The 22,530-nt window shown below is 51.2% G+C and overlaps 2 protein-coding genes across 4 annotated transcripts; one reads left to right on the top strand and one right to left on the bottom strand.

Moving 5' to 3' along the window:
- Positions 1 to 800: 800 nt before the first annotated feature.
- ZBTB43 (zinc finger and BTB domain containing 43) lies at positions 801 to 10,278 on the bottom strand. 3 transcript variants are annotated; one of them, XM_030461382.1, is made up of 2 exons: positions 10,149 to 10,278; positions 801 to 7,464 (listed from the first exon to the last, which is right to left on the bottom strand). In XM_030461382.1, the coding sequence occupies exon 2, from the start codon at positions 7,439 to 7,441 to the stop codon at positions 6,047 to 6,049; it is 1,395 nt and encodes a 464-aa protein (XP_030317242.1). In that variant the 5' UTR covers positions 7,442 to 7,464; positions 10,149 to 10,278; the 3' UTR covers positions 801 to 6,046. The 3 variants fall into 3 exon arrangements, with proteins under 3 accessions (XP_030317242.1, XP_030317240.1, XP_030317241.1); XM_030461380.1 differs by having other exon boundaries at positions 807 to 7,464; positions 10,095 to 10,264; XM_030461381.1 differs by lacking the exon at positions 10,149 to 10,278 and adding an exon at positions 8,710 to 8,761 and having other exon boundaries at positions 807 to 7,464.
- Positions 10,279 to 12,568: 2,290 nt separating this feature from the next.
- On the top strand, positions 12,569 to 16,091 carry EDF1 (endothelial differentiation related factor 1). The gene is made up of 5 exons (XM_008499318.2): positions 12,569 to 12,730; positions 12,878 to 12,929; positions 14,125 to 14,285; positions 14,838 to 14,931; positions 15,509 to 16,091. The coding sequence occupies exons 1-5, from the start codon at positions 12,653 to 12,655 to the stop codon at positions 15,568 to 15,570; spliced, it is 447 nt and encodes a 148-aa protein (XP_008497540.1). The 5' UTR covers positions 12,569 to 12,652; the 3' UTR covers positions 15,571 to 16,091.
- The last annotated feature ends 6,439 nt before the right edge of the window (positions 16,092 to 22,530 follow it).

The following is a 22,530-nucleotide window of genomic DNA, read 5'->3' as shown; positions in this document are numbered from 1 at the left end:
GCACAAATGGTGTTTGTTCACTCATGTAAAAGAAAATCAAATTATTGGTTCTGAACAGACAGGATACTCTGGGTTTGTTCTTATGGGCACAGGGTAGGTCTAACCAACAGCAATAGCAAATTAAGCTGCTTGCACCGTATTCCATTTAAATCTGAATCCTGATTTCTCCAGAAAATGAGAGAAATGAGCTTGCTTTAAATGAGTGTGCTGTTCAGGTAGGGAGCACTAAGCTGCCGAGTAAGAAGCATCTTAATGGAAATGACAGTTCCATCAGAACTGAACAGACGTAGGCTGAACAAAGTAAACAGTTCAGTAAGAATACAAGAATTTAATCAGGGAGAGAAGGAATCCTCAGAGGAAGATAACATAAACCTAACCCTTAATACCTCTTCACAGGATTAAATTGCTTTCATACTTGAACAACACCTACGTGTTATCTCAAACTACTTCACATTTAGCTGGAGGCTTTCTGGACACAGAGTTGTTGCTGCTACAAGGGGAGAGTTCTGGAATTTTTCTCCCAGCCTGTACATTCTGTACTGTAACTTTTAGAGATCACCATTCTGAAAAAAATCAACTACAAATAAATAAATAAAACAATAAATAAACAAACCTATTTGATACATTTGGACTAACCGAGTAACTAATAACCTAAGCACCACAGAAATGAGCCCAGTTCCACAAAGTCATCAACTTCTTGTGTTCTAAAAACCAGGTTTTAGTTTTGTGTTTTCTTAGGCTAGGCTGGCATGTTCCCAGTATCTAAAGAAGACACACTACTAGATACATTTTTTTTCTTTATGTATTTAATAAAGTAATATATCAACAACTTTTGGATTTGTACTTTTTTTGAGCACTTATCGTTTTGGCAGAAGTGAAATATTAAATACTAGTACTAGACATGCATTCCTTTCATTCAAGCTTAAGAAAACATTTACAAAGTTGACAGATGACATTTATTAAAACATATACAAAAAAAGGGCGTGGGACTCTTCTATAAGAAGAAAATATTGAATAGTAACATTAAAACCATGCTGTACAATTAGGACAGCAATATTTATAGACAAAACTATCCAACCTCTGCAAAACAGGCATAACATCTCACAAAATATCAAGATATGCAAATTTACTATTATAAATGACTCGTTTAGAATAAACCCAGATCATTAAGGAAGATTCACTTGACTTGCATTAACAGTTACATTTCTGGAAGAAACATGGAATCCCATGAATAATAAAAAAAGGAGCAGCAACTGAGAGAAACAGGCTTCAGGCAAAAAGCTGAACTGAAAAATTAATCACATTAAAAATATACCATTTTGTTTTCCAGCATCTTCCCCTGGGGCACTGGCAGTTTACAGCTTACAGCTCAAGAAGCCAAACTACCCAGTGGAGCATTTGTATGACACAAAGCAACGTTCCTTGTTGTTTTGAGAAAGATTCTAATTCCCTTAGAGTACAACACTCAATACACTGCTGTAGGCTCTCAGGTCACCTCTCAGGCACCAATAAAGAGGTGTTGAGATAAAAAGACCTGACTCACCTCCATTCTTTCAGGCTCAATAGGGACTTCAAGTATTCTTTTCATAAGGAGAAACCCAAAATACATCAGCCTTTGATCGTCTGCCTTGCTTTTGGTATGGGACAAAGTTTCTCAACCCCAGAAACACCTCAGATGAAAAAAAAGTTGGACCAAAACCTGTATTGACCGTACCTCCTAGAGTCTGCCTGCTCACCCATAAAACAAACATGGTATTGTTTAAAAAAATAAATAAATAAAAAACCAACAGTGGGGTGTGAAGTAGGAACCTCCTCCCTAATAAGGGTGGAATACACACTTAAGCAGAGATCCTAACAATGATAATAGCTGAATTTTCCAAAATAGCAGTTATACTGATTCCATGATAATTAACATCTTAGTTACAAAATGGAATGAAAAGGAGCTCAGCTGTAGTTTCATTAAGTGTTCTTACCACTGACAGAACAATGAATGAGTTCACAGTAGCAAAAATTTCTGAAATCCTGTGTGTACAATAATTCTGGTTTTCACTTCACTACAGCCAACATTAAGCAATATAAAAATGCACAAATGTTTCTAAGCCATATCATTAAAGGTGATGGAGCTTAAGGGAAGATTAATGAAATCTATCACATACATATGCATTCATATTTTATATATGCAATATATATATATATGGATCACCTCCTTTTCCCCACAAACAAGAAATAATTTCCTGTATCTTTAGCAAGACCTCTCCATTAGCAAAGATTAAGAATTTGACAGAAGCTGCATCTGCTTATCTTGGTTTGCTATGTACAACTGCACTGGCCACAAGTTGCAGGGTTTCAGTAGCAGAGGGCTCCAGAGGCACCCCGTGGCAAGAGGTTGCAAACTGCCCTGGGCTACTCAAGATTGGTTCCAGCCTCCACTGAAACCCATGTACAAAATCCATTGCTGGCCAGAACTTGAAATAAAGGTGTCAGTGTCTCTGCTTTACCATTTGTAAGAAAGAGTAGCAGCAGCTCCACAGAGGTGCAGGGAGACACGTAAGATACTCCTGGGGAAGGAACATGTGGAGAAACTGAAGAGCTGCTCTTGGGAAAATACATGGAGAAGACACTGAGGACATGTACAGAGACATGCTCACAGGAGGACACAGGCCATGCCTGGAGATTCATTGTGGAGGGGACTTTGGTCTGTAGGTAAGCCATGCAAGAAGCAGTACATCTTCGAAGTAACTGAGGCCCATAAGAGACCCAAGCTGGAACAGGCACCTCCCTGAAGGGCACAGTGTCACCAGTAACAGTGCAGGACAGCAGAGGACACCCACTAAGAGATGAAGAGTGTCACACAAGCCAGTAAACATGAGCCAAACCTCCTGTGTCATCTGTCACCTCACTGAAGGAGCTGGCATGGACCGAGAACATGGTCTCAGTGACAACGAGGGGAACGGACTAGAAAGGCAGGGGAGAGGTGTTGGAGTGAAGCTGAGCCTGAGGAAGCAGGAGGAAAGAGGTTTCCTTAAGCTTTTGAGAAAATTTTTGTTATCATTTTCCCCCAATACCTGAATTGGTGATTAGAAGTTTGCCAGAGGGCAATAAATTAAGTTCAGGAAAAACACTGCAAGACAACTGTTCTGCCTGTGATAAGCAAAAGTACAGATTTTAAGACATGTATTTCAAGCTTCCCTTAAATCATCAATCTCTTAACTAGATCTTGCTGGACTTTCAAGACAATGTCATAACACAGGGTAAAACAGTAACAGGCAAAGATTAAGAAGTTACTACTCATGCTAAGTCATTAAAAAAAGCCATAGTTCTATACTATGATCTACTGGACCTGCTATAAAACCTTTAAAGTGTCTCTCACAGTACATTTTACTTAAAGCTTTATTTCAAAGTAATTTGACTGCAAACAGCAGTAATGTTTAACTCTGAAATGTCCCATATAAAACCCATTCCAAGGTGGTAGAAGAAACCGTTTTGCTGGCAGCTCTGTAGGATGGTCTGGGTTTACAAGAAAGTTTTTGCCTGACCATGGTTTTCAGCCTGACATTCCTGAACAGCCTTTGTTATCATTACATGGGGAGAGGCACCCTTAACCTTTTTATGCAACACTGCAGTGGCAATTTGTAAGGGGCTGAGAACTGATGTAATATACAAGATCATTCTTGAAATGAGCATGAGAATACCTTCCCTCAAATGTGAACATGGTACCTGCAGAAACGACACCCTGTGTGTAGTAAGGCCATGGAGAATGGAAAAACTAGGGCCACGGAGTGCAAGAACCCTTTACACTCATGTAAACAGGCAAGCATTAAGCATTACTATTATTTTTTTTTTGTATTAAAAAAGACTAGGTGTTAGGTGTGGAAACAAACCATAAAGGGAATATTATTTCTAAGTTTAAAAAACATATAGTTTTATGGTTTGTGGGGATTTTTGTGTTTGTTTTTTTTTTCTTTTAATACAAAGTGCTTCTATACATTAAGCAGGTTACAGTGTTAATGAGCAAATCCCTGTTTAGTTACCTTGATTACAAGGGTTATATATGGCCACCATGGTATACTGTAGAGTTCAACTAAGTGCTAAGAATAGGAACTCTGTGGCATTCACCATTCTGACCATTCATGCCCATTGCCAGCAATGGGTTCATCATATTTGGGAATATCTGTTTTAACAAAATTTCATATGAAAAATATCTGAAGAATTAGAAGATTAAGAATTAAAGAGCCTCTTAAAAAATTTAAGATTTGTAAGTAGAATGCCAGAAAAAAAGTTACAGTCATTTCAGTCCACTGAGTAGGAATCCCCCAGCTTGTACCAGACATTCATGTTCAGGATACAGCTCAGTTCTATCTTTAGACAATTTCTAACTGGGAGTTGAAAAAATCATCTAAATAGTAATTATGTCTTCTTTTGCTTCACCACACAGGGCCATCTGTTTGAAATCTGTTATCCTGCACATTGAAGCACCTCATACATAAACTGGGGCCAGACAGGCTTAGTTAGGCCTTTGATGCTGGGTAACACTTTGCCCATGTTACCAGCACTGTTCTTGGACATCACATCTTTCTATTCTAGTCTCTATGCATGCTCTAAAGGCTCTTTCCTTTTTATATGTTTCAGGAAACTACAATGAAGGTTTATTTGCTTTTGCATAGAACTGCATTAAGCTTTCAACCCCCAAATCCTGTTGTTACCTTTACAACTGATGCATTCACTCTACCTGCAGAGCTGGCAGCATCTCTCAGAACTACAAATACTCATCCCTCCATCTCTAAGAATGAGAGCCCAGCATATAGATCCTCATCCTAACGAAGCAGAAGTGCCATTTTCCCAGCAAAAATCTGGACTTCAGACATGAGCATGGTACCCTGTGCTGCAGTACCATTAATAGATCCAAATACTACACCTTCCACTTTTCCCCACAAGCAACTCCATGTGAAGAGGTAAACAACTCTGGTGCTTGTGATCACATGTAACCAGTCACAGTAGTTCAGTACCAAGAATCTGTATTATAGTTCTTACTATTAAAGAGCAAAGAATTAGAAGTATATAAATACCTATCAGTGACTACATAATTTTCCTTAAGCAGGTTTCTAAAACTACATAGGAATTCTCAAATAAGTTTTTGTACCAATTAGAAGTCAATTCTTGAATCCACAGTTTGGTACTTGCTACTGTAGTAAGCCACAAAAATCTGATCAGAAAACTACAGTTTAAATGTTTGATTATCCTGGATACTCTCCAGTTACTTTTTTTTTCCCCTCACAAGGCATACTTGTTACATGCACTTCTAGAAGCTCTCACCATATAGCAATCAAGCCAAGAGCCAATCAGCATTAGACCCTAGAGGAGCAAAGAAAATTATACTTTATTCAGATTGAAGTTTATTTAGTGCTCAACTATATTTAAGTGCTTCACACACTAAACAGAAATTAGCAGAAAATTAGACATTTGTTTTACTGAAGGATAAAAAAATGGAAGACACATAAAAGCCAAACCACCTTTAACACAGCCTTTCATTAAGCAATCAAACAAAGGCTATTTAATGATGTGGACTAGCTAATTATGCATGTTAAGTATGTTGGCAGTCTCCAATTTAAGGTAGATTCCTATTTTGTTTCATTAAAATGTGAATCCTGGTATTATCATCCTAGTTATCTTTTCCACTAAGTAGGACTACCTGAATTCCTGTTTCCTGTAAGTATTTGCAGGATTTGGATCAATTTAGAGCTGAGCTTTTCTGTGAATTTAGAAGACTCAGAAAAACAACAGGGCTTCTAAATACTGCTGTGATTATAAGCAATGTCACAAAGACCTTACAGACATTCTGCAAGCACTCTTTACACTTCACACATTGAACACTTAGAGCAGTATTTCATTTTATTTGGAAAATAAAATGAAAGTTTGGTCTGCTTATACCAGCATAATCATTGAAACTTGTTTTTCTTGGAGAATTTACAATAGCAAGTACCAGACATTATTTGCATAATTAAGTTTATTTTGCTTATCCTACTAAACAACTGTAAGCACTCATGTCTTAGTTCATCTCAGTAGTACTCTGCTCAGCTTTAGAAGCTTGATACGACTTGGTACAAGAGGTCACGTGCCGGTGGAAACTGTCCCTCCACATAAATCTTTTTGCACAGATATTACACTCGTAGGGTTTTATGCCTGTATGGATTTTCATATGGCCTACAAGATGGTGTTTCATTTTGAATTTCTTACCACAGACACCACAGCCATAAGGTCGAAGGCCCAGGTGCATACTCATATGCCGATCTCTCTGGCTCTTGTGTGTAAAGCTCTTACCACACTGACAAGGATACAGCTTATCAGCATGGGAGAATCCAGTGAGGGATGTTTCTTCTTTAATTCCTGTAGTCATTTCAATGCCTTCGCCGTAGCCTGCTGCTATCATAAGATCCTGTCTGTGAGCACTTAAATTTCCATCTGCCCTCTCACCAGAGAATTCTTCCATTGAGGAGCCATAGAAGTCAACTTGTTCATCATAATTACTTTCATCGGCCTGTTCATCAAATTCTGCTTCCATCTTTTTGTCACCTATGTGGAAGTCTTCAACACCTGAAGACTGGATTGAATGATCAGCCTGAATGGCATTCATGGATTCAGAAACTTGATGTTCATCATAAGGATTATCAACACCTTCACAGTCCTGTTCAAATCTCTCTGGTTTGACATGGATCCACCGCTTGTGGGACATGATGCTGGGTTTGCTATACAGAGGTCTGGTGTACTGATACTCTGCACTGTCACTCGTGCCTTCTTCCCCATCCTGACTTGTCATTCCAGTGCTGAGCCTATCGTGCTCTGTTGAAGAATTGCTGGGAAGGTACTCGTGTTCAGTCAGCTGACATGACAGTTCATCTTTAGAGCTCTCTTCTTCATTTTCACCATCTCTTAGTTCCTGCACCTTGTGGAACTCTGCCTGACCTCCAGAGCCAAGTTCAAAGGTTTCGACAAGGCCATTGTAACTGCTGCTGCTGGGGGACTGATGATCACTGCCATGGTTCATCTTCTGACACAGAACTGTTGGGTTCCCCTCTAGCACTTCAGTGCATTTATCCACTACATGCCACATCTGAAGGAAACTTGCAGCTGTCAAGTAACTCACGATTTCTGGAGCAGGCATTACCAACCGACCTGTGTAGGTAGACAGAAGAATGTTCTCAAACACTCGGGGATTCATCACATCAGGCAGGACTATTCTCCTGCTGTTTTTTAGGAGAACCTGATCACAGAAATAGGGTGAACTAGCTGCAAGAACTGCTTTATGGGCTCTGAAGAGATGGCCCTGCACTACGATGGACACATCACACAGTTGTCCTTGCTGGCGCTGCTGGTTTAACTTCTGCAAAATGGTGCTAGAAAAATCTGGAAATTCCACTCGAAAAGAGCTTGATCCAGACTCCATTTCATTACAGGTTTAATGTTGTGCTGCAAGAAAGAAGAAACAAAAAATCAGAATTAATTAAAAAATCAGAAAAAAATCAGCTTAGTAAAGTGTTGCTCTTTAGATTACCTTCTGCACTTCTTTTTTAATAAATAGCACTTAAGCAGAGTCGTATGGAACTCAATCCCACACTTTCTGGAACTGTGCTGTATTTCTATTTCTATTTCTCCTACCCCAGTTCATTTCACTCTTTTCTCAAAGTTGTGCTGAGGCTGAAAATTGCTATGCCAGCACATTTTATTGTGTTCCTTCTACCTGAAGAAGCTACAGCAGAGGCTACAAACTGGACAGTGCCCAGCTAAGACAGCTTAAGCATTTCAAGCATGAGTTTGGGATAAGAAAAAGTTATTTGATGAGATTACAGCAACAGAGTTCTAACTCCAGCACGTCCCAGAGTCTGTAACAGCAAATGAAAGACTCAGCATTTAAAATGCCAACAAAATCACTCACTGGTCTCCCAATAAAGACTGGCTGCTGTCTTACAAAACATCCCACTTTAAATGAAGTTTTCAAAACCAAACATACTGATTCATAGCATGACAAAGGCAGCACAGACACAACCCCAGTGAGTATCAGGCTCGGGACTCTTCTAGAGATATTTCTGTCGTTTTAGTAACTGAAAGGTGGAATGGTAACATCCTGTGGAGCTGCACTGCTATAATCCAGTATTTTAATTCTAAGCTTCTTCAGATGTTATCATAACATTCCTGAAAGTAAAACCTTACAGAATATAAAATGTTAATCAGGAAAGTGATACCTCTGCTGTGCAGATTTTGTTTCTGCATGTACCTTTTATGTTTCTAACAACACAGCAATTCCATCCTGCAGAAGCTCTGCTAAGAGCTCCAAGATTTTAATGCCTCTATTCCTACATGATCCAGATGCAGTATTACAAAGTCAACAGCCTTCTAAGCAGCAACAGAACTATTTAAAACGTTTAATTTTATTATTGAATTTGAGATAAATTTGTATGTTATCATTAGAAATGATGACATTTAGCTGCAACTACAGAAGACCAACATTACCTGAGTTAAACTTGTGCAGCCCTTCACTCTGATACTGTGTAAATTGAATGCATAATTGATATTGATGAGTACATAATTGATATTGATGAGTACATAATTGATATTGATGAGTACATAATTGATATTGATGAATGCACAATTGATATTGATGAGTACATAATTGATACTGTGTACATTGAATCCATGACAAGAGGTGCTCCTTACAAACACAAGTTTTTTCTCAGTGGTTCTGTGTCAGTTTTAACAGATGGGGCTGCACACCTGAGAGAGAGCACTTGGTTAATTAGCAGCTAGCAAATACACAGAGAATTTAAAGCACTTTTAAACATGGTGCACAACCAGAATTTGCATTATAAACAGCTGGAGGGCCCTGAAATGGAAATAAGGAACTGAAAGAACATGATTATGAATCCTTGCTCCAGAGAGCCTGTGCCACAGCTGCAGTGCTTTCTATAGAGTTGTGCAAACTACAAGAGGAAAGGGCTCATTCAGTGTGCTGTGCTACAATGCTGGTGCCTGGGCACAACTGTCAGGTGCCAACTGCAGATAAATCAGCAGCATTTGCCTGCAAACACAGAGTAAGCAGCAGTGATTATGTAAATCACTCAGTGTTTCACCACAGTTACATCATCTCCTCCTCACCATTTTGATCTCCTTCCCAAATGACATTCTTCACAACTCTCCTCCCCCAAAAACTCAAAGTTTTCCATCTCCAGAGTTTCAAAGGCAGAAAGGGATGACAAGCACGTGGAACACAGATCATCCACCCAGACCTCACATAGAGGTGACCAGGGTTTCCAGGGAGAAGAGCATGGGAGCCATAAAGCCACCAAGACTCCTCAATAAATGCAGGCCCAAGCTCTTTGTGAACTCTGAACCTGGCAGTTTCCTCAGAGCTGTGAAGATCATGCTGATGTTGTTACAAAGAGTAACAGAACACTGTGCCTGCCACTTCAACTGTTAATTTTCTTTTTCACTTTGCTTAAAACATCCTGGCAATGTTATGAAAGGATTGCAAGCAGTGCTATTACACTTAGTGCATATTATAGTTCAGAGTTTTCTACACAGTCAAGTTTGTTTAAGCAGACAGTTCTTTACCTCCTCTCAGAATATTCTCAGATTTAAGACTCAATTTTTTAAAGCTTCCCTGCAGAAAAAATAACCCTTCAGGATATGATCAACTAAGATTTAAGGAGCTGTGCCTATAGACAGCATATAATTACTGCTCGTCTAGAGTCCCATCTTGCAGCAAGACTTCAGCTCTCTGTAAACAGCTTCTGAGAAAACTCCTCTCTCCCCTCTGTCACGGCAGCTGCTCAGAACGCTGCAGCACCAGCTGCCACCGAGGCCCCGGCGGGACAGCGACCACAAGACGTTCCAGGTCCCGGGGCCGCGGGCCCGGACAGGGCCCCGAGCCGAGCAGCGGGCGGACCCACCAACCCGGTTCGGCCTGGAACAGAGTAAGCAGTGCACCGGGTCTAGCACCAGTCTCCCGCGGCTCCCCAGTCCGCCCGGGAGAGCCGTCCCGGCCAGGCCTCAGGCGCAGACAGGCCTCATTCGCCGCCCCACCCCAGAGCGGGCACACGGACCTGGGCTCGGCGGCAGGGCGGCCTCCCGCGGGCCGCAACCAGGCAGCGTCTCACCTGCGGGCCTCAGAGTCTCTCGCATAGCGGGACTGCCCCTGGCTCCAGCGCCCGGTGCGGCGGCACCGCCTCCACATCCAGCCCGCCGACGCCGGATGCAGCCCGCCTTCCGGCGCGGGGCTTCCGCATCGTGGTCACGTGACGACCAGAGCCGCCCTTCCGCTTCCTGCCCGCCAGGGGCCGCTCAGCCCCCCGGGGTCGCTGCATCGACAGCGCCCCCTCGTGGCTCAGTCCGGCTCCCGTGGGGCGGTCGCGGCGCTCAGGGGCTGAGGGTCCCCTGGCTGCGGCTGAGGCGCCCGAAACGGGATGCGGGGATCCGGCAGCGAAATTCGGAGGCGCCTGTGAGGTGCAGCAGCGCTCCGGCAGTGCCCGTGCTGCTGGGGAACCGGGAGGCACCCGGTGTTCTTGTCCGCTCCCGGCGGAGCGAGTAGCTTTAACGCACCGGGAGCTGCTGCCTGGGCAGCGCTCCGGTTCCTTGCCCGAGCGGTCTGGCAGCGGTGGCCCCGCAGAGCGAGTGTCCCAAAGTCACCCCGACATGAACGCAGCTGCAGCCAGCGCAGCCCCTCAGCTGCTAAGCGGAGCTGCTCCGCGCCCGCACAGTGCTTAGGAACCAGGCGGCAAGCACCGGCCCCGGGCCGCCGTTTGTCCGGGCGGGCTGCTGCACCTTTAGGAGAACAAATCCCATCTGATGCCTTGAGGAGGGAATGTTTTGGAGGAAATGTTTTGGAGCAGGACAATCATCGCCCGCAGCCTAGTTTACCCCCCCCCTCGCCTTTTTTTTTTCCCCTTGGAGAGTTAAGGCGCTGTGCGGGAAAGGCCGGCAAAACGCAACTTTGCAGGGGTCTGTCGGCAGGAAAACATCGCCGGGTGACGCCCAGCGCTCATGTTTCTCTCCGTTAAGGTTCGAGGCTCTGCTAACGCTGCCGCTGCCGCTCTCCGCCGCTTGCTGGAAGTTTCGGACCGGGGGCGCTCACGTCGTGTCCCGCCATGGCCGCCAGAGGGCGCTCGAGGCCCCGCTGCGCTGCGCGCTGGGTGAGCACCGGGACCCCCCCGGGGTTAGAGCTGAGGCGGAGGAGATGGAGTGAGGGGCGGTGAGGGTGCGGTGCTCGTCAGACAGAGCGCAGGCGAATTGCAGCGACAGAAAGAAGCCCCGAGCAGGGATAAAACCTCCCCCGGGGGTGTTTGTCACTGGCCGTGTGTTCCCTGCCTCAAGGAACCTCCGCCTGCCTCCCCTGTGCACTGGCAAAGCTCGGAACCAGGGATTTGCTTGCCCAGATCCTCGCTAGGTCAGGCTTTGGTAATCAGCCTTAGGTAATGTCGCAGAAAGTGCTCAAAAAGGACTCTCGGATCAGAGTGAAACTTAGAGTCTCCAGGTGTGTCACGGTTTAACACTGGCCCGGCAATTAAACCGAGTTACAGATGCTCCCTATTAATCTATCTCTCTTCCTCTCTTTTCCTGGGTTCCCGGGGTAGCGGGAACAGCGCACGTACCAGTGACGGAAACCACGGACCGACTGCGCGGGTGGGACCCCGCATCCCGATTCGATTCCCCCCCGGTGATTCCCGGCGCGGGGCTCTTAGCGGGATCTGCTCAGGATGTTTAGCCCACCCCCTGGCGCTCCGCATGTCAGGAATGGCGAAGGGAGAAGTCCCGGTTTCCCCTCTGTTCCCGCAGAACTCCCCGGTGATGCACGCCGGAGCTGGAGGGGGGTTTGGGGGTGTCACTGTCGCACGAGCACTGCCCGCCCCAGCCCCACCTCACCCAGGGCTCCTGCAGGAGGGACGCAAAGGGCACACCCGGCCCATTGTAACCGGCGCCGGATGGCGCTCGCTCTGCTCCGCCATCCCAGAGCCCCGAAGGGAATCCTCGTCCCGGGGCTGCTCCGGACCCTCCAGCAAGCACCCGCCTTACGCACCGGCGGGGAATACACCCACACCCACCCCGCCTTGCGTTCAGGCACGGAGCGGGCGGAATAGCCCCGCACCGCCCGCCCCCGCCCTCTGCACCCACGGCCTCCCGGAGCCGAGGGGAGCGGCGGGGAGCGGCCGTGCCCCGGCGGGAGGGCAGGAGCAGCAACGGCTCTGCCCCGCCGCCATAGCGCTGCCCAACCGCGCTCTCCTATTGGACAGCGGTTCTGACAGAGACGCCGGCTAAGCCAATCCCCTTCTCGGCATCGCGTTATTGGCAGCCGCAGCAGCCTCTCAGACTGCGCAGCCGGGCGCCCGCCCCTCTCCCAGCCTGTTGTGTACACTGACCAATCGGATAGCGAGCAGGCTGATTGCCAGGGCGTCTCGCCAATGAGAGGACGCCTGTCCTGAAGGGCCTGCGCTCCGCCTCTTGGGGCTCCATTGGAGAACTCGCCCGTCCATCAGGAAAGAAGGCTTCTGATTGGCGGAAGCATGGCCGCACCTCCTGGGGGCGGGCTCTGCACTGTGATCCCTGAGCAGCGGGCGCGGCCCTGGGCAGAGCAGTTCGGCGGCGGGCGGGGCCGGTGAGCGGTACCATGGCGGAGAGCGACTGGGATACGGTCACGGTGCTGCGCAAGAAGGGCCCTAGCGCGGCCCAGGCCAAGTCCAAGCAGGTGACGAGCGATGGGGGAGCCGTTTAGGCCCGGGCAGGTGCATGGCGCCGCCGAGGCCCGGGCGAGCCTGTGGTCGAGGCCCTCCTGGTGTTGCCGGGGTGGCTGCGGCCCGCGGAGCGCTCACCTCGGCTCCTTTCCTCTCCTTAGGCGATCCTGGCAGCGCAGCGGCGTGGAGAGGACGTGGAGACCTCCAAGAAGTGTGGGTATCCAGCGGGCTGGCAGGGGAAAGCCCTGGGAGCTCGGCTCGGCGGTGCCTGTGCCCCTCTGCCGGCCTCAGGCCTGCCTGGTCCCCCCCTCCGGCCTCCTCCACCGAGAAGGCGGGGCCTGGAAAAGGGGGGGCATAAGGCAGCACCCCCAGCTAAACCATAGGTCTCGCAGACTGGGGCTGAACAGACCTGAGACTCTCCAGCGAGGGCGGGCACCCCAAGGAGAGCAGTCCCAAAGATGAGGGAGCACCCCAAGGGGAACAGACAGAACCCCAAGAGATGAGGGATCACCCCAAGGACAGCAGGCAGCACCCTGGGGAAGGGGAGGAGCACCCCAAGGAGGTCAGACTGCACCCCAAAGCAGGGGGGCCACTCCCCTATTGCCAGCTTTAAGTTTGTTGTTGCCCTGGCTATTATCTGCAAAGCTCTAAGGACTTCCATGAGCACAAAACATAAGCACCCAGTTCCTGTCCCTTATTTCTCTTGTGGCCATATGCTTAAGGATGTCACTGGTTGCTGACCTTCCCGTGGCATTGCTCTTGAAAAATTCCCCTTTTCCTGTCTGATGTAAATTCTCAGGTTCTGTCTCCATGGGGAGGAGATGATGATGTTTGGAAATAACGAGGTGATCCTTGAGTGAGGCTCAGTCAGCCTTATCAAGAGACTGGATATCAAAGAAGGGATTCAAGCTGTGACTTCAATACTGTAACTGAGACAAAACAAATAGTTTTAAATGTTCTTTCTGCAAACATAAGTGGAGTTTAGTTATAAAAGGCATCAGAAAATTGATTAAAATCCACTTACTCAAGCTGCCTTGTACCTTAGCAGACAGAGTTCAAGCTCTGATATTGACTGCCCCTTGCATGGCACAAAGGTGTGTTGGAGTCTGTGAAATCCCCAAGGAACAGCAAACTGGAGTGAGCTTTGTGTGTGAAGTGAAGGAAGGGGAGGGCTCTGTGGCTGTGCTCACACGTCAGCACTAGGTGTGGCATGAGCTGTGTGCCCTGGGGTGGGAGGGTCAGTGCTGGTGTTGGCACCAGGAAACCTTGGAAACATCTGGGATCCTGGGAAGCTTTAAAAAAACCCAGATCTATTTTGATACTTTTTGCATTAACTCTTAGCTTTGTTTTGTTTGTTTTTTGTTTGTTTGGTTTTTTTTTTTTTTTTTTTTGTTCTCTGAATGAACAGGGGCAGCAGGCCAAAACAAACAACACTTTATTACAAAGAACACAGCCAAGCTCGACCGAGAGACAGAGGAGCTGCACCATGACAGAGTTCCCCTGGAGGTGGGCAAGGTGATCCAGCAGGGCAGGCAGAGCAAGGGGATGACACAGAAGGACTTGGCCACGGTGAGTGGGGTCTGCTGGGAACCCCAGCTTGGGTTTTGGGTACCTCACGGTTAGGGTGAACACTTCTCCTGTCCCCTGGGGGCAGCTGCAGTGGTGTTTGATGAGCAGGTGGACACAGCAGCACTGATAATCTGGTTTCTGGGCAATGTTAGTTATCTAGAAAATGTTTTTGGGGTTTGTTTGTGCAGCTCTTCATCACCTGCTGGGAGATGGAGTGTTGCTGCTGCTGGGGGGGAGCTTTTTTTTGGTTTTTTTTTCCTGCCATCAACTCAGAAATGCTGTGAGCATGAACCATCTGGGCCTGATAGTGTTCAGCAGTGTGTTGCTGCAGCACATCATCGTGTCACTGCTCCTCTGAGGGGGTTTGGGGTCTCCAGGGTGGGTGACATCAGCTCTGTGACACTGGGGGATGGCAGCAGGGGGAATGGAGTGAGCCTGGCAGTGTTTCTTCTGATCATCCTGGGATAACTTAGAGGCTGTTACTGATCAGGGGGCTGGCACTGGGTGTTGGCTTTGCATGGAGCTGGTGTTGATGACATCTCCTCTCTTTAGAAAATCAATGAAAAACCCCAAGTTATTGCTGACTATGAATCGGGCAGAGCAATCCCCAACAACCAGGTTATGGGCAAGATCGAAAGAGCCATCGGTAAGTTAAGAAAAGAGACTTCATTAAAATCATTAAAATCCCAACACACACCTTTCCAGTGCCTGGCTGGGCCAGTCTGGGCTCAGCTATTTACATTTTCCACGTCGGGAGCAGCTGCTGGCTGCAGGTCACTGTGGGTGTGGTGTCATTCCTCTGTGTGCTGATAAAACTTAGAGCTGCAGCCTGAGCTTGGAGCTCTCCCTCTCCATTGTTCATTGTCACACCCTGGTGTGTGATTTCCCCCCCAAAACCACCAAGATCCAGAGCCCCAGGAAGGCCTGGTGGTACTTGGGAAAGGATTGTGCAGCCACTAGTGTTGATTTTACTCTCAGAGACCATTTTTCAGGCAGGTAGTGCACAAGCAGGAACTGGAGCTTTGTCTAAACCTGCTCCTGGAAAGAACTGAATTAGGATTCTCCTTAACTCTGGGTCTCTGCCTTCTTTTTTTTGGGTGTTCTCTTCCTTCTAGCAAAAATTTGAGGAGATAAGGCTAGAGGGTAACAAGTCATCAAGTGATCATCCTAAAATGATTGGGCACTGACAGGAGCTGATGGTCATTTCCCTTCTCTTATTTCAGGCCTTAAACTGCGTGGGAAGGACATTGGAAAACCACTGGAAACTGGTCCCAAAGGGAAATGACACCAAAGCCTCGAAATCAGTTTGTTCATCCTGATCTCACCTGGCTGGCTCTCCTCGTCCACCTGGGTCTCACTGCATCTTGCCAAGCTGAACAAGAGGGTTTCAGACTTGCTTTTGGGGGGGAAATCTGCCCAATCTGTTCCTGCTGTAAAAAGACAACCTTAAAGAAGCGATTTTCCTGATATTTTTTTTTTTGTTTTTCCTTCCTCCTTTCCAGAGATCGAGGAACTAAACCCCAAAAAACGTGCATCTGATTTGCCAGAAAACTTGTGCATCTTGATGTTTAGAAGCAGCTTGTGTTAAGACACTTGGGGGTGGGGGGGTCTGAAATGGGATCATTTAATTGGAAAAAATGGGGAGAAGGGTGGGATATTCTATACAAATAATTGGGGTGAGCTGGGGGCTGACCAGTGTCTGGAGTTGACACGATGACTCAGTCACTGCTTCACAATGACAGTTTGTTCCTTCCTTCCAGACTGTTTTAAAGAGCTCTAATAATAAAGTTTGATACCCTTCCTCAGGCAGGGGAGCAGGGGAGCTGCTCTGTGTCCATTAGCTGCTGCTGAACTTGGTGGTTGGGGGTGACTGGAGCTGCAGCTCCCTCTTCCCTCGGGAAGCTGCAATTCCTCACACTGCCCGGGGAGGTCTGGGCTGCCCAGGGCCACTCAGCAGCTTTGGCTGGTAACCTGAGCTGAAATCCTTCTGCTTTGAGGGTGAGTGGAGGCTCTGGAGCTCCGTGGGGTGAGGTGGTATCAGGGGACAGAGTTGTCTGAAGTCAGAGCCCTCTGTCTCACCTACCCCTGATTCCTGGAGCAGCTTTGGGAGGTTGTTCCTGAAGGGAGTGCTGGAGCTGTGTGGATGGTGCTCTGTGGGCCTGGGGTGTAACCCGTGGGGAAGGGAGCTGAGGGGAGAGGTGTTTGTGGCAGGGCCAGAGGGAAATCAGGGTGTGGTGACAGAGGGGGGGAAGCAGAACATCCCCAGGGGATGGGGGAGAGCTGGAGCCCTGCTGGGCTCAGCCAGTTTGGGTGGGGGGCTTGACCAGGGGCTGCTCAATGGCTGAACTGTCTAAAATTCAGTTTTGGAAGCTGAGGGGTAAGGGAGGGGGCCTGGGTGCAGGAGTGGGTGCTGAACCTGTCCTGATTTTCCCATTTAACAGCAAATTCTTGCCTGGGTGGCAGATGGGCACCTACAGTGGGGTCAGGGCTGCTCCCTGCCCACAGCTCTGCTCTGTGGTGGTCACTGCTCTGCTCCCACCCTCCCCAGCACCCTCAGAGCCAGCAGCAGAGCTGGGCTTCCCTCCCACCTTGTCCCTGTGTCCCGGGAGCTGTTGTGCCTCATCCTGGGTGTGGGAAGGGACCCATGTCCTGTGCAGCACCTGCTGCCCTGCCCAGCCCTGAGGAGGGACAGGTCTGTGCAATTCACCCCACTCCAGGTCTGGGAGCTGCAGGCAGTAGGAAGGCTGCTCTGAGGAACTGCTGGAATCACTACCAGGGCTTGGTGCAGAAAGTTCATGTTATAAAAAGATGGTTTTTTTCCCCCGAGCTCTTGCAGGCAGTGGGGGCAGTGTCACCCCCTCTGTGGGGCTGGCACAGCACAGGGAGCAGCTCTCCCACTGCCCAGGGGCTGATGCTGAGACCTGGAGGTGGAGTGTGAGGTGCTGCTGGGGGGATGCTCTGCCCTGGGCAGGAGTTACTGCTGCTGCCTTCAGTTCTCCTCCCTCTCTTCTGGCACTGAAGAGATGGTGACCTTGTCCTGCAAAGGAAGGGGAGCAGCAGTTACACAACACGTGGGCTGTGTCTAATCTGAAATACCAGGACTTCTTCCAGGCTGCTGAGGGAGAACCTGTGTGCTGGCCCACCAGGGCCCCAGCTGAGGCAAGGGAGGTGAGCCCGAGGGGCTCCACAGCCTCTTTTGGGGTCATTTCTGGGGCTGATGGCTCTGTTTGATGGCACCAAACCCACCAACAGAAACTGCAGCTAAAGCTGCCTCTCCCAGAGAGGGAGTTGTGGCTTGCAGAGAGGGAGCAATGTTTGTATGCCCTGCTCTCAGCAGGCTCTGGGGAGGAGGATCAGCAGCCTCAGCTGCTTCTGGAGCATCTGCCTGATGGCAACAACAACATTTCTGGGTCAGACCTACAGCTCGGGGTCACTCATTCACCAGTGACCAGATAAGAGCCAAGCCCTTTGCACCTCCCTGCCGTGTTGGCAGTGAGGGCTCAGGAGGAACCTGCTGGGATCTGCTGAGCTTTCAGAAAATGCTGTTTTGACACTGTGGGGGGCAAGTGGGAGCCCTTTGCCCTGTCCTTACGTCTCGAAAAGTGATGTTGTCGAAGCTGTGGGGAACGTTGCTCTCTGCTGGTGTCCCACTTGCCAACCCTCTCCTCTTCAGCCAGTACCAGGCTCCAGCAGCCACCACTGCCAGGACAACGATGGCCAGGAGAACACCCAGCACCACCTCTGTCATGAAGCTGCTGGAGGATTTCCCTGGAGGGAAAAGAGATGCTACCAGACTCAACCCCCTCTCCCAGGAGAGCTGGCTACAGCCCCAGCACCGAGTGGCAGAGCCACAACAGGCCTTGCACCTTCTGTTGGCACCCCCAGGCTGGAGTGGCAACCCCCCTCAGTGCTGTACATAATGTCATCCAGAGCCACTGTCCCTTCCATTGGCCACCTCCGTGTGCTGATCTCAAAGATGATCTGCAGGGGAAGATAGAATGGGGGGGTGTGATCGGGGGGGACACCCAGGCCCTCTGAAGACGCAAACCCTCACCTGAGTGCCCCCTTACACCCTGGGGTGGCCCTGCTCACCTGGAACTCGCTGTGGCTCTGCATGGGCACCATGGCTCTCTGCCAGGCACGGCTCTGGTGCCCTGGCATGGTCCACACCGTGCGCTGCCCCGCCATGCTCTGCACCATCACCCGCAGCTCCCCCCAGGCTGCAGTGTGGAGAAGGACAAGTGTCCCGGAATCAGTGGCCACCCAGAGACGCCGAGAGCCACCAGACCTTCCTTGCTGGGCTGTTGTCCCCTGAGGTGGCAGCACCCAGTGGGAAAGGGACATTCCCTATGCCCAGTTGGAGCTAAACCAGAGCCTCTGGGGTCCTGTGGATGGGAGGGGGGTTGCAACAACTCCCCAGTTCCACCACAGCGAGCTCCTGACCCCCTTCCCAGGGCCAGCAGTGCCTCCTTGCCCCAGCAGTGCTCACAGAGGTGCTCTGGGATGTCCATGTGGTACCAGAACTGCAGGCAGGAGTCAGTATCAGCAGGCAGGTGCTGGCTCTCCAGTCGGGCAGTGGTGCCTCCAGGGCCCAGCACACTGGTGTCAAAGTGCACGTAGTGACCTGGACAGGTAGGGACAGAGCACAGGGTGTCCCCCAACTCTGCAGCCCACCCCACCTGCCCAACCTCCCACAGAAAAGAGCCCAGAATGATGCCCAGAGAATTGCAACTCCCACCCAGCCTTTGGGACAGAGCCATCCCTCTCAAGGATGGGTATGCTGGGACATTCCCGGGTGACCTGTCCAGCTCTAGCCCCTCTTCCTCCCCCCTGCTGGTGCCCTGGGGGGTCTCCTACCGTCCCTTGTGCCCAGGGTGTGATCCTGCTCAGGGCCAGGGTACTTGGCAAGGGGGATCCCACTCTTCCATCCCCAGGTGAAGCTGTTCAGATGGGGGTCTGAGGGGCTGCTCCAGCCACACATGTCCCGCTCAAAGTCACAGGATGCTGGGAGGAAAAGGGGGGAGCTGTGATGCACCCCATGTCACGGGCACCTCCTGCCCACTGTGAGATGGGGCACTTGTGGGGGGGCAAACCTCAGCCCCCTCCCCACTGCCCATGGTGGGATTCCCAGCGGTCATGGCAGAGCTGTGCTGGATGGGACCATCTGTCCCCATCCCTGTGGCAGCACATCCCCACGCCTTGTCCCTTCCCCCTCATGGTCTGCATTGTCCCCACGGCACAGCTCGGGCTGTCACCTGGCTCAGGGCAGGCTCCCTCTGACACGTGCAGATCATCCAGTGCAATGTACCCGTGGTCACTCCCAGCTCCCACTGCCTCGAACCTGACCTGCCGGAGGGGTGGGCTGAGGCTGGCAGCCACCACGCTGCCCTCCTCACCCCCAGCCTGTCCCCATCCTTGCCCCAAGGCCCCTGGCACCCTGCCCTTTCTCCTACCTGCCAGTCCCCATCTGGCTGGACAGTGACATGGCCACGGTGCCAGGCATCCCCCTCCATGGTGCTCACATCCATCACCTTCCTCTGCACCCCACGCTGCTCCACGAAGACGCCGAGGGAGCCTGTGCAGGGCACCCACCATGGAGGGGGGGACCAGGGCTGCATCCTGTGGAACCCCCACCTATCCAGAGGTGCCCTGGGGGTCTCAAAGGAGGGGTCTCAGTGCTCACCTGGTGTCCCTGCACTCAGCTGGTACCAGAAGGCCAAGCAGTGGGTGGGTGCTAAAAGCTGGTATGGCTGGGAGGTGAGTGCAGCTGCTTGTCCTGCAGGCAGGGAGCCCCTGCCCGTGCTCACCACCATGTAATGGCCTGGGAGGAGAGGGAGAGGAGAGGGAGAGGGAGAGGGAGAGGGAGAGGGAGAGGGAGAGGGAGAGGGAGAGGGAGAGGGAGAGGGAGAGGGAGAGGGAGAGGGAGAGGGAGAGGGAGGGAGAGGGAGAGGGAGAGGGAGAACCCACCCATGCTGTGACCCCCACCCAGCCCTGCTGGGGGCACCCGGGGCTGGTGGGGCCAGAGAACCCCGATGGGTTCTGTGGCCCTGCACATACTGGGACAGGCAGGCAGGGAGGGCACTCAGGGCAGGCAGGGGGGGCAGCAGAGGCTCCACCATAGCCCCCAGCAGCCATGGCTCAGTACCTGCAGCAGTGCCAGTGGTGTGGTCAGTCCTGGGGCCAGCAGTGGGGCCGGTGCCATTGCTCTGCCACTGCCAGGTGTGCTGCCCACTGCCTGCCAGGCTGCACCCATCCACCTCGAAGGAGCAGGAGAGCTCAGCCCCGCAGGGCCCGGGTGTCAGTGCCAGGTCATCCAGTGCCATGTCCCCCTGGAAGCCATCCCGCAGGGCCTCGAAAACCAGCTGCCACCAAGACAGTGGTGTCAGAGGGTCTGTGCCCTGCTGGCACCTGGTGGGATGGGGGGGTGACCCTCACCCGGTACCGCCGGGGGCCTGTGGCAGGCAGCGTGGCCTCTGCCCGGTGCCAGCGGCTGCCTTGGCTTCCCCGCCGGGTCCACAGAACCTTCTCCTCTGCTCCCTCCAGCCGCAGCTTGAGGTTCAGGGTGCCTGAGCAGAGAGGAGTACTGGGGTCAGCACCCCACAGCCCTGGAACCCTGCAGTCCCCAGGGGAGCAGAGTGGGGCTGGGGCTGTGTACCGATCCGTGGGCCGGCCAGGCGGTACCAGAAGGAGAGGCAGCGTGGGGTGGTGCTGGGCTCCTGGCTGTGGGTGAGGAGCTGTGCCCGCTGGTCACGGGTGTGCAGCGCAGAGGGGTCAGCAGACAAGAAGAAGCCTGAGGGTTGGGGACAGCCAAATTGGAGGGGACATGGGTATGGGTGCTCCGAGCTGTGCCTGCATCACCCTCATCCTGGTCCTGGAACCAGGTGTCCCCAGGCTGCCCCAGCTGAGGTCACCCCATGGACACGGGGCTGCTGAGAGCAAGGGGCACATCCTGACCCTGAGGACAGGAGGGTGTGGGGTCCCCAGGCGAGGAGCCATCCCCTTACCAGAGCCAGTGGTGTGGTCAGGACCCTGCCCCTGCCCCTTGCCATAAATCCATCTGAAGTCACTGGTCTGATCCTGGTACCAGCCACACATTCCCCTTTCAAAATTGCAGGAGAGCTCTGGCCGGAGAGAGGGGACCATGGTGAGAGAGGGGACCATGGTGAGAGAGGGGACCATGGTGAGAGAGGGGGGATAGGGGACCCCACAAGCAATCAGGTCCCCAGAATGTCCCTTTCCCCTTGCTCCCCCACCCCACTCTCCCAGTTCATCCCACACAGGTGCCTTGGGGTAGGATCATTGCTTGCCCCCAGCCCCAGGGCTTCTGCACCATGGTCCTGTCCCTGGGCTGGGGACAGGGTGGGCAGTAAAGAGGCAGCCCCCATGGCAGTAGCAGTGCCCATGTCTGTCAGTGGGGGTCCAGGGTCTCCCCCCTGCTGCCCTCCCTGCCCATGTGTCTGTGTCCATACCTGTGGCCTCCGGAGGCACCACACTGGGGTGACACTGCACAAATGTCACATTGTCGATGGCAGCACTGCTCCCCAAGTCCTGCAGATCCACCAGTGCCAGGAGCTCGACCTGGGGGTACCACAGCTGAAATGAGCTCTGGAGTGCCTAGTGGCACTGGCACTGCTCTGCCCTGCATGCAGCCATCCGGGCTGATTCCTGTGCCCTGGAGGCACCTGGAAGGGCCGGCTCCTCTCTCCCAGTGGGACACGGATGTGTCCCTCAGCCGTGCCACCGTGCCCCAGTGTGTGCCAGGCCGGATGAGTGGTGCCAGTGGTGTGATCTGCGATACTGATGGTGAGGAAGCCTGGGCAGGAGAGGAGGGGTGAGAGATGGAGCTGTGGGGTCCAGCCCCCCAACAACCTCCCCTGGGAACCACTCAGGGTGCCAGCATCTACCCAACCCACAGCCACAGGGAACACGGACACCCCAGCTCCAGGACGGAGTGATGGGCAGAGCAGGGCTGGCACAGCAGGCGTGTGTGTGAGGGTGTCTGCCATGTGGCAGGTACAGCCAGGGAGCAGGCAGGACACCCCGGGGATGGGCAGGGGGTTACCTTGAGGCCCACTGTGGATGTGGTAGCTCAATTCCAGGGTGCAGGCGGGGCCAGAGGGCCCCAGCAGAGGTGTGCGTGCCTTGGCAGCAGCCACCATTTGTCCTTCCCCTTCCTGGAGGGCCAGGAAAGCTCCTGGGCAAGGAAATAACTTGAGAAGTAGGGGCAGGGACCCCTCATTCTTGG

This window comes from Calypte anna, chromosome 17 (genome assembly GCF_003957555.1).
Source record: "Calypte anna isolate BGI_N300 chromosome 17, bCalAnn1_v1.p, whole genome shotgun sequence".
Taxonomy (NCBI): Eukaryota; Metazoa; Chordata; class Aves; order Apodiformes; family Trochilidae; genus Calypte; species Calypte anna.
The sequence above is the reverse complement of the archived record's forward strand: the minus strand, read 5'-3'. Positions and strand labels throughout refer to the sequence as shown.

Bases quoted from the DNA above. Each gene is read 5' to 3' on its own strand.
- EDF1 (XM_008499318.2), top strand. From the start codon at position 12,653: ATGGCGGAGAGCGACTGGGATACGGTCACGGTGCTGCGCAAGAAGGGC. The intron at 12,930-14,124 runs GTGGGTATCCAG...CTGAATGAACAG, and splicing joins CGTGGAGACCTCCAAGAAGT to GGGCAGCAGGCCAAAACAAA. The intron at 14,932-15,508 runs GTAAGTTAAGAA...CTCTTATTTCAG, and splicing joins CAAGATCGAAAGAGCCATCG to GCCTTAAACTGCGTGGGAAG.
- ZBTB43 (XM_030461382.1), bottom strand. From the start codon at position 7,441: ATGGAGTCTGGATCAAGCTCTTTTCGAGTGGAATTTCCAGATTTTTCT.